This window comes from Solanum dulcamara, chromosome 9 (genome assembly GCF_947179165.1).
Source record: "Solanum dulcamara chromosome 9, daSolDulc1.2, whole genome shotgun sequence".
Classification (NCBI taxonomy): domain Eukaryota; kingdom Viridiplantae; phylum Streptophyta; class Magnoliopsida; order Solanales; family Solanaceae; genus Solanum; species Solanum dulcamara.
The window spans coordinates 75,970,498-75,980,955 of NC_077245.1; the positions used below are offsets into that span (position 1 = coordinate 75,970,498).

General features: G+C 35.0%; 3 protein-coding genes across 4 annotated transcripts in view; 1 reads left to right on the top strand and 2 right to left on the bottom strand.

Annotated features, from left to right (window-relative positions):
* The window catches only part of LOC129904723 (DNA polymerase epsilon catalytic subunit A-like), a 36,876-nt gene extending 35,781 nt beyond the window's left edge, over window positions 1-1,095 (top strand). Inside the window, exon 49 of the mRNA XM_055980303.1 lies at window positions 91-1,095. Within this exon, the coding sequence (XP_055836278.1) occupies window positions 91-451 (361 nt within the window). The 3' untranslated portion in view covers window positions 452-1,095. The remainder of the gene's footprint in view (window positions 1-90) is intronic.
* Window positions 1,096-1,312: 217 nt separating this feature from the next.
* Window positions 1,313-3,299, bottom strand: LOC129902954 (uncharacterized). 2 transcript variants are annotated; one of them, XM_055978407.1, is made up of 3 exons: window positions 2,955-3,299; window positions 2,411-2,494; window positions 1,313-1,659 (listed from the first exon to the last, which is right to left on the bottom strand). In XM_055978407.1, the coding sequence occupies exons 1-3, from the start codon at window positions 3,086-3,088 to the stop codon at window positions 1,575-1,577; spliced, it is 303 nt and encodes a 100-aa protein (XP_055834382.1). In that variant the 5' UTR covers window positions 3,089-3,299; the 3' UTR covers window positions 1,313-1,574. The 2 variants fall into 2 exon arrangements, with proteins under 2 accessions (XP_055834382.1, XP_055834383.1); XM_055978408.1 differs by having other exon boundaries at window positions 3,018-3,287.
* Window positions 3,300-5,342: 2,043 nt separating this feature from the next.
* Window positions 5,343-10,081, bottom strand: LOC129902953 (uncharacterized). The gene is made up of 6 exons (XM_055978406.1): window positions 9,125-10,081; window positions 8,078-8,479; window positions 7,849-7,988; window positions 6,661-6,807; window positions 6,466-6,525; window positions 5,343-5,834 (listed from the first exon to the last, which is right to left on the bottom strand). Exons 2-6 carry the CDS (start codon window positions 8,253-8,255, stop codon window positions 5,658-5,660), a joined length of 702 nt encoding a protein of 233 aa, XP_055834381.1. The 5' UTR covers window positions 8,256-8,479; window positions 9,125-10,081; the 3' UTR covers window positions 5,343-5,657.
* Window positions 10,082-10,458: the final 377 nt, after the last annotated feature.

Below are 10,458 nucleotides of genomic sequence, written 5' to 3' on the forward strand. Positions count from 1 at the left end.
GTGGGAGTATCTGACGCTGCTGGGCTTTGTCTTCTCTAGAATATCCAGGATATTAGTTGCTTTCTAATTTCCATGATCTGTTGCTTTCAGTTACTGCAATGACTGCAGAGACCTTGACTTGTGTCGAGACAGAGCGTTGATTTCTCAGGAGTGGCGTTGTGCTGTGCCCCAATGTGGGCAACCTTATGATCGTGAAGCAATGGAAAATGCTCTTGTTCAAATTGTTCGGCAGAGAGAGAGGCTATACCATCTTCAGGATTTGGTATGCCAAAAATGCCACCAGATTAAAGCTGCACATTTAGCAGATCACTGTGCTTGTGCCGGATCATTTAGCTGCAAGGAAGACATCTCAGATTTCCGCAATAAAATGCAAGTCTTCTTGAACATAGCCGTAAATCAAAAGTTTCAATTGCTCCAAGAATGCACTTCTTGGATTTTGGAAGCCAGATAACTACAAGTATCAGATTAGTGCACCTCTTTATCAGTGCCGAATCGTTTGAGCACTCAACATTTCCTGGCTGCTCTGCATGGTGCGAGGCTGCCTCATGGTGTCCAAAGAAAGATTTAATTTTTATTGATTCAGAATTATGTCCGAGTATTCGAGGAGTCCATGAAATGAGAGCTGATCTGTTTTATAAAATCAGCTGTCTGCATGAGCTTTCGTAGCCCTCGAGGAGTGGTACTAGTGGAGAAGTGCCGGTTATCTCTACAGCTGCACCCTTTCTTCGGAGAGGGAAAGAAGGATTCGTATCGCATCCAGTATAGTTTCAGAATTGCTGGTTTGGTGGAGAACTGATTGTTATAAACAGAGAACGTATAGAATATTTACTAATATGGGGGCATCAATTCAACGTCTTAACAAGATTTTCTGTATCATGCGCTAGAAATGTAAGTTGTCTGTTTTTTTGTTTGTGCTACAAGATGTTCATATTGCAAGATCACTGAAATGTAAATAGTCATCCAACTTTTGTACTTTGATTAGTGTATGTTGTTAAAATTGGGTGTAAGTTGTGTAGTTTCTAAATCAAACCAAACAGTTGGCGAGCTTACAATACTCATGGTCATGGTCCCTATTATAAACTCCTTTCGTTTCAATTTATTTTTCTTACTTTTCTTTTTAATCTGCTTAAAATGAAATGTTTTTTCTTTTTGGCAATTCTTTAATTCTAACTTTCAAAATGTGTCAGGACACTGATGTTTTGTGGTATGATAAATACAACTCCTCTAGGAACACCAACTTTTAGAACCAAGTACTACACTCCTGCATTATCTGATTAGAGTTTTACGTATTTAAGCCAATGAACAAGAAAGGTAGAGGCAGATCTATCATATAACATGAGTTCACATGAATCCAATAGTTTTACACAAAACACATATATGTATTAAGAAATTCACTGAATATTGTATTTATATTTTGATTATGAACTCACATATCATTGTATTTTAACTTGAGGCCGCTGTAGGGACCCCTAAAACTTCAAATCTTGAATTCGCCTCCGTAAAACAGAACTCCAAAGAGTACAAAAGTAACAATTTGTTGGATGGTGAGGGAGTAACCATTATTTTCACCAGGACTATTTTTTATTGGTAGAGATACTTTCTGCTGTCTCATCCTTCTTTCTGTTCTCCATTCCCCCCTTCAGTGCCTCCAGCCTTCTCCTGCATGAGGATTAAATTCAAACAAAAGCTTTGACACAAGGAAGTACGATATGCATCAATGGAAGCACAATTTGCGTATAGCTTCGTTGTCAACAATGGTCTTTCAGATAGTTCTCTCCTAAGATTTCGCTTTTAGTTGAATAATAATAAAAAAGAAATGTCATTGATTTAAGGACACCATAAATCTCAAGAACTGGATTGCAAATACTCCAGCTTACTCTGCTTCGACAGGACCTAGTAGCTTTGATTTTGTTAGGTTCAAGCTTAAGATAGATTCATCTCTTACAAACCAAGTTCAGTTTATGCATATTTCATTGTTCATCAAAGTTATAGCTGCACCTTCAATAGGGAAAATAAGATACACTATACCATGGTTTAAGGAATATTATGATCTGAAAATAATCCATCACATATAGGATTCTCCAATGAAAAATTGAGATAGAATGTCTAACCATTTGACATGACTGATTTTACCACATGCAAAGTACACAAACAGATGATCCACTAAATTGAAAGCATACTAATGCCAAATTTAAGGTTCCTCCACAGTATAGTTATATAGCACAAGTAATGGCATGCTTAGAGTTACTTTAAGAAAATAGAACTGTATTTACATTAAATGATCCACAAAATCTTAAGCACAATTTCTTCCAAGTTCCCTTGCTCAATAAATATTATGCTAGAACCAAGAGTACCATAGTAAAGGTAGGGCCTAGACAAATATAACTAACAGAAGAATCAGTTATCATACTTGGTATCAGTTACGCGACCATGTAGACTCCATCGTTGCCGAAAACCTTCCATACCTTCAACTCCACTTGCCAAAATCAAGCGCCTAGAACAAATTGCAATCAGAAGAGTACATATCAAAAGCAAAGATAAACATGACTGATAATGAGAAAGGAAGCAGACAAGATGGAAAACACTCTTTGCACTCACTAAAACCGTGTTGGTACCACAATTATCGTGGCGCTATATGAAAACGAGGCAAAAGCTCTACTTCACTAATATACACAGTCAGCAATTTGTTTATGAACAGAACTAGCCTTTTTAATTCGTTAATCAGTGAACATGAAGACAAACCAACATTAAAATAACACAATGAATGAGAAAAGTATGTTATTCTTGTTTTACTGATAATAATAATTTCTCAAGTCGGATCCTAGAAAACAACTACTATTATTGGTTGTTTTCAGCTAAAATAATACATTCATACTACTTATACTGTTTTCATGCAAAGGAGCTGCATCAATGCTCAGAGATAGCGCGTAAGTTTCAGCTGACTAAATACCTACTGAGTCATTGCCAAGGAAAAGACAGAATCAGCAACATCATTACTAATTTTGACTCTAATAAACCTCTCCAGTGATGTGATTTCTGATTCTAGTTGAATGGCTCTTTCTTTTGCTTGATCTAGAGGCATTGACATTCCTAATTTCTGTTCACTAGCTTGAAAGCGTTGCCTGAGATCCTTATCCTACAGATGAGAACTTCAAATTAAAAACAATTATGCTTCAATCCCAAACAAATCGAAGTTGGCTCTATAAATACTCACAGAGCATGTTCCCCTTTTAAATTTATCTCAAGTGAAACTTATACAAAGGAAATAAACTAGAAATTCTCTACATTTCCTACTGTAATAAGAATTACTAAACAACATAAAATTATTTTTTCAAGAAACTTATATGATTTTTTTTTCCTTTTGAATATGTTTAAAACTATATTTCAAAAAAAATGGAAAAATTTTAACTTTAAATTTTTTATTTTAACCTTAATAACATGCTCCTATAGCCATGAAAACGTCATGACATGTTTATGATTGCAAATTTTAAGGGTACTTTTTCTATGTTTCAAATATCTTTTTTTGTCTTTCCTATGCTTCATGCTCAATCAAACACCGCCGATAGAATGAAACAGAGGGAGTGATATTTTTATTTGATTCTTGGGTATTTCGTTTGTTTTCTCTTATTTATTTCGATCATTGGTCAATAATAAGAAGAAATATTTTGGAATAACGATAGAATTATTTGTGTGATCTATAAGTCAGAATTTCACACTGTGAAACCAGACATTAAAGCTTTAGTCAAGATAAATTGCCTACATTACACTTTCTTAAGGTGGTGGTTTTCTACGGACCTGCATAAACACGAAATACTTTTACACCAAACTGCTCTTTTTATTTGTCTAGAATAGGCTGACAGATTATAATTCAAATTTGCAAGACTCTGTTAATTAAATGTCACCCTTTGTTCTTAGGTCCAAATTAAATTTTGTATTTATTAATTATTGTTTATGTCTTCATCTAAACTCATCTCAGTTTATTATTATAAAAAAAAAGGGCAGCCCGGTGCACTTAAGCTCCCTCTATGCGCAGGGTCCGGGGAAGGGCCCGACCACAAGGGTCTATTGTAATCTCAGTTTATTATTATATAAAATAAAAAAACTGGCATATAAATTTATATATTGTAAGGATTCATCGTTATGAACTAATTTTATGTTGGTTGTCAACCTATCTTAGTCATTCTTTTCTTAATTTTGTTTTACATCCTACGTTTGTCGTCTGGTAGCCAATGTGGGTCCCAACTTATTTGGATTCGCACTATTTAATGCCCATTAGAGGAGACAATCATGTTCGAGACTACCAACAGTATTTTCATCCCCAAACTCGGGGCATAAACTCGAAACCCTTGGGATGTAACCATCCTATCAATATGGGCAAGTTAGCTCACACATGCGAAGTTTTTGCTAATCATATTCGTATTTTCAAAAATTAGAGTGCTATTAATATCATAAATACATATTATCATTCCATGAAAGGAGCCTTAGAAAAACAGTGAAATTGTTTTCATGTGACCTATAGGTCACACCCCTTGAAATGTGACCCTTTCCCCCTAATGCGGGATGCCACCAAAACAAGGTTGCTCCATTCTATTTTGTAGCTCAAATGATTTTATTAATTTCTTCATATTTAATATGACCAAATATCTCATATTATCATGTTTTTAATTAGAATGTCTACTGCAACAGGTGATAAATCTCAAAAGGAAGAGATCTCTGAAAATCAAAATAAGTCAAAAAAGAATTATCCAACTTTGTACAACACAAATGGTGAATCCAAATGGTTATTTATTCAACTTTTGTTCTATGTGGCCAAGCAATTGGTACACTTTTAGGTAAACTATATTTTAATAATGGAGGAAACAACATGTGGTTAGCTTCATTAGTACAAAATATTGGATTCCCAATTCTCATCCCTTTTCTCTTATTATCATCAACCAATAATAGTAATATAGAAGATAATTTTGATATAAAAAAATCATCTTTCTTGGTTCTTATTCTTCTTTATATCTCACTAAGCCTATTTTTAGGAGGAAATTGTATGCTTTATTCCATAGGCCAATTTTATCTTCCTATTACAACTTATACACTTATATGTACTAGCCAATTGGGATTCAATGCCTTATTTTCATTCATTTTGAACCAATTGTCCACAAAATGTTTACCTGATCTATAAGTCATATGGAGACGACTGAGGTGTGTGTATGACATAGGCAGCTTACCTGACGCAGGTATCAGCAACGGATTCCATGTCTCAAACCCCTGATCTATAAGTCATATGGAGACGAGTTGATTGTCCAGAATGTTTGATCTAACAACAACTAGTTATGAGCTTCGAGTCTAAATTCATATTAAAATATGTCAAAAGGCTTACTCATGCATAAAACTTTGGAAAAGTGTAATGTAAATACACTGGTATTTGTTAATTTTCTCTGAAATTTTTAAATAGCATTAACAAGTAAACTATATGATCTAAAAACAACACCAATGATGCCAATCACTTCGAAATGACCATTAATTTTTTTCCTTGCCTCAAGAAGATAGCAATGATATTCTCTTTCAAACGAAGATCCTTTACATCCATTTGTAGAACTCTTCAGACAGCATCAACAGAGCTCGAGTACTACGGACCTCGCTATTATAGATCAGATACTGATTGATTACATAAGACGACCAACGTAATGAGCTTGGGGATACTTCTCTTTTAGCTGTGGCCATTGCACAAATAACTGATCTGCCATGTGTAGCTTGTAAAGAAGCAAACCACTAAAAGACAGCTTCCTGACTCTTGCAATGCTCTCGACATAGAAAATCGATGACCACCTAATTCCCAAAACCTGAAGCAATTGAACTTCCAATTAGCACCTCGAATGTCACCTTAAAAGATCATAAGAAAGTAAAAAAGTTTGCAAGTTCGATATCAATGTGACTCTGTGAGTAGTCGAGTGCTCTCTTTTTTGATTCACCGACTCTTTTCTTCCACCTTTTGTTATATATGATCATTTTTTTTTCTGTAGGGATGGTGCCAACAAGCTTGGAGAGGCCACAAAACCAAATACGCTCAAGGAATTTTAGAGGATAAGAGTTCTCAACAACATCATGCCTTGATAAGTCAAGGAAAATAATTATGGACCGACAAGGAAAAGACAAAATGGTCCAAGTTGTTGTCATCCTATACAATTGAAAATCTATGCTGCTCAGACACTAAAATTGTAGTATCATCCAGGTGAAATGCTCCAAAATGAACTACTTTTGAAGGATCCGACATGCTTCCATCAGCATTTTTAAGAGTCCAAGTAACAGTTGAAAATACAGAAATGGACGTTATTTTTAGATCAAGGTAGTATGATCCATTTTTTTCTAAATCAGGACATTAACAGATATTATGCATGTAATCAGTATTCTAGCATCCAACTTAACTACACAAATAAGTTAAAAGAAATAAAAATTACCCTTTAATAAACAGACCTTAAAAAGGAAGGCAATTACGCACAGTGGAATACACGTTCCTGGACCATTGCACAGAATCTGAGACAAAGTACCATATATGGATAAGTTAGAAGACAATGATATAAAAAGTAAAAAGTATCTGAAGATTGATAATTTCGGTTTTAAAGGGGGGGGGGGGGTAGTAAAAGGTAATATGAGAGGTTTGTCTGATACCATTTGGGGTCTGATCTTGATCATTAACCACAACGCATGTACAAGTGCAACCAATGTGGTTCCGACAGAGGTTATATACGATTGACCAACCTCTCGACTTCGATATATCTGCATGAATTTAGCTCCCCCTACTTCCTCGAGCGTTTCCTAGAATAAGAGGTAGTCCTATTAATATAGACAATTAAGGAATAGAATATCATGATCAGTTAAGGGAGAAAGGAGGCTTCAGTGGTGTTGCATATGTATTTCAAATACTCTAAACAACTAGAAGAGCACGAACACTCCGCCCGGACCTAAGATAGACAATGCCGAAGAACATACAGAATAAGGTTTTACCTCAGAGGCGTAAAGCAAGGTATGTACATGGTTGTATGCAGACAACTTATAGCTAACTATTCCCAACATATATACATGGAACACATTCACACAAACATTTTTTATCTCTTACTGCAAATAATAAGTAAAAGGACTTGGTATACTGGATCTATGTATCTATGTGGAGCTGGTAACACCGATTGTTTGATACATAATTTGATTTTTTAAAATTCATTTAATCTTATGAGAAATCATGTGATCTACCATACTGGATGCACAAACCGGTGTCTGGGCCTTCTATGAGTCTTTGTTTTTGATATATTTGTAAATGATAAGGACTGCCCGTCCAACCAAATTCTAAGATTAGGCTCTACAAGAAGCAACACATTTTAATTCGGAGAGATCTTTACGTTATGATGATATTCAAGCCGAACTTCCTTAAAATTGATGCCTGAGGTTGAACATACATGGTTTGGCTCTTTAACACCTCTACTGGTAGAAAAAATGAAGTCTAACATTTCACAATGAACTGCATGGACAAGCAACTTGGAATAAGGATGGAGCTGGGAGACTGATGGTTATATTAGTCATTAAGCAATTCAGGCAATCATATGTTTGGACACACAGCAAAGAGAGAACAAGGTGTTTAAAAGACACAGGAAAATTAGAATCCTATTTTAAGACTGATAAAATTGTTTAAAAAGTCACGAGAATCATGAATTAATTGCAGCCTAATGCAAAAATGTTATCGTCTCTCAGTTCATAGACACAAGCTACGACATACCCCATCTTAGTCATCGGTTTTTGACATACGGGTATCTTCATATAAAAGGGGGAAGAAAAACCGCCAAATAAATTAAACTGATGTAGTACCTTATCGAGCAAGGAATCCTCAAATACATGTGCTTTTTGGAAACTCATATTATCAGTAGCAGCAGCAATATAATACCTTGGCTTAAACTTCTCTATTTGAAGGACATATAATAAGCTTAACATTTCTGCTGTGTGACCACCTACATTGTAGTTAAACTTAAAAGATTTAGAACGAGTATAAGCAAAAGGCAGTAAAACAGAAGAAGAACTATCAGACATAAAACGAGACCTGAACCCAGAACAATAAGAGTACTGAGGGATCGTGGTGATTTGGAATGAAGCGGTTTGTTGCTCCTATTAATAACACAAATAATTCGTATCACAAGTACAGTGATGACACCAATAGTTAATAGAACTGCAATATTTGATGATGCCATGATGGAGATGCATAAGTTCCTCTTCTCCATTACAAGAAGCTATGCCCCTCAACTAGGGCTGGGCGTTCGGTATTCGGTTCGGTACTTTCAAAGTTCGAGTTCGATAATTCGATAATCGGTAATTCAAAGTATATACCAAATACCGAACTTTCAAACTTCGGTTCGGTAATTCGGTAATCGGTAAATCAAACTTCGGTTCGGTACGGTATTCGGTAATACCATGTTGAGTCCTCTGGATGATTGAATGTAAAGACCTAACAAAACATAGAATAACCAAATGTAAGTTACAGAAGGGATAGCTCCTCCCAATGACATACGTGAATACATTGCATCAAGGAATACATTTGAGTTAGCACCAGTGCAACCTATGCCTTCTTTCCTTTATAATTCTATTCTTTTAACACCAGGTTCTCTTTACATTCTGTAGCACATATGATGTGGTTCACTACAGTGAGGTGGGAATGAGATGCACCAAATTCCAAAGTCACTGTTACTTATAAAGTCAAAACATTTTCCTTCTTCATTCATCATTAATTTATTGTTCTTTTCTTCCCTACTCTTGTGAAAAACATGGGTGTTATGTTTGATTCATGTTACTGACTTTAGTTCCAGGAACACAGAGTAGATTCAATTAATTATACAAATTTCACAATGTTTATGTACTAAGCTCTTTTTGTCTTTTCCCAATAACAGTTGCAACATTTTGAAGGGAGAGAATTAACAAAGACAACTTTATGAATCTCTATTCCCTTGGGTCAGCAGTACAAGCAACTCTTATGAGTGTTTTGAACACTTTGCAATGTTTAGTCTTTTCAACAGTGTATAAACTTATTTTCTGATCTCAATTCTGGAAAATTATAGAACTTAAATCAAGATGCTTCTGACTTAAATGAACTTACTGGTTGAGGAGAAGTAAGCCTTGCTACACGGTGGAACTTGAAAACATAAGCAGATTCGAAGTGCACAAGATCTTTGTGAGATTTAATCAGTGAGTAAAAAGATGACTCTGGAGGAGCCAAAAATCCCACACAAGAGAGTAAAAGATCGACTGAAACAGAAATACAAGAGAGTAAAAACAAAAAAGATGACTGCTGAACAATGAACATTACAAGTCTTCTTAGCCTCTTAGGGAGTTAGGGTTATTGCCTTACTGGTTAGGGCCTTAGGAATTTCCGAATTTGGGCAATTGGTTATTGGGCATGACTTAAATTTTCTTTACAATGGGCCTATAGCCCTTTAATTTTGGTCATTTAATTTCGGTATTCGGTAATAATTATAAATACCGAATACTGAAACCGAAATATCGAAATGTTATATTTTAGTACCGAATACCGAACCGAATTACCGAATACCGAATATCGAAATACCGAAATAGCCGGTTCGGTTCGATAATTCGGTTTTCGGTATTTTATGCCCAGAACAATAAGAGTACTGAGGGATCGTGGTGTTTTTGAGTGAAGCGGTTTGTTGCTCCTATTAATAACATAAATAATTCGTATCACAAGTACAGTGATGACACCAATAGTTAATAGAACTGCAATATTTGATGATGTCATGGTGGAGATGCATAAGTTCCCCTTCTCCATTACAAGAAGCTATGCCCCTCAACTGAAGACAGATATCGTAAATTACAGTTCAATCAATCAGCATAAGTTTCAAAATACAAGCTTATAAAAAGGACACGATATTCATTTTATTAAACCTGAGCATGCTTCTAATGGAAACTCAAATACCAATTATACAAGATAAGTATTGATTATTTATGTTTTGTTTACAAAGCCTAAGTGAAAATCTAAAGCTTGAATAGTTTGTTATGCACAATGCAGAACATTCTCTAATGGTTAATTATCTTGATAGATAAAACAACTATTAGTTACATGAGATAATAACTATCAAAATCCCTTTATACAAACATTAACTCAAATGTTTGTTTGAGTAGAGATGTGAATATTTATTTGAAAGGTCTAAATTTAAAATCCACATTATTGATATAAGGATTTGGTAATGACTTTAAACTTTTCATCCCAAATCCAAATTCTTGTCGTGAACATTTCATATCAATCTACCAGCTATTCCTCAAAGTAAAAACCAAAAAGGACACTAGGGATCAGCAATTTGAATCTTAGTTATCCGTTATGCTATATCAGACGAATTAACTCTCAAAAATGAAAAATAATTCTGTGTTGGCTATATTTCCTGATGAGATAACAGGCTGAGCTATAGCCTTGTTATT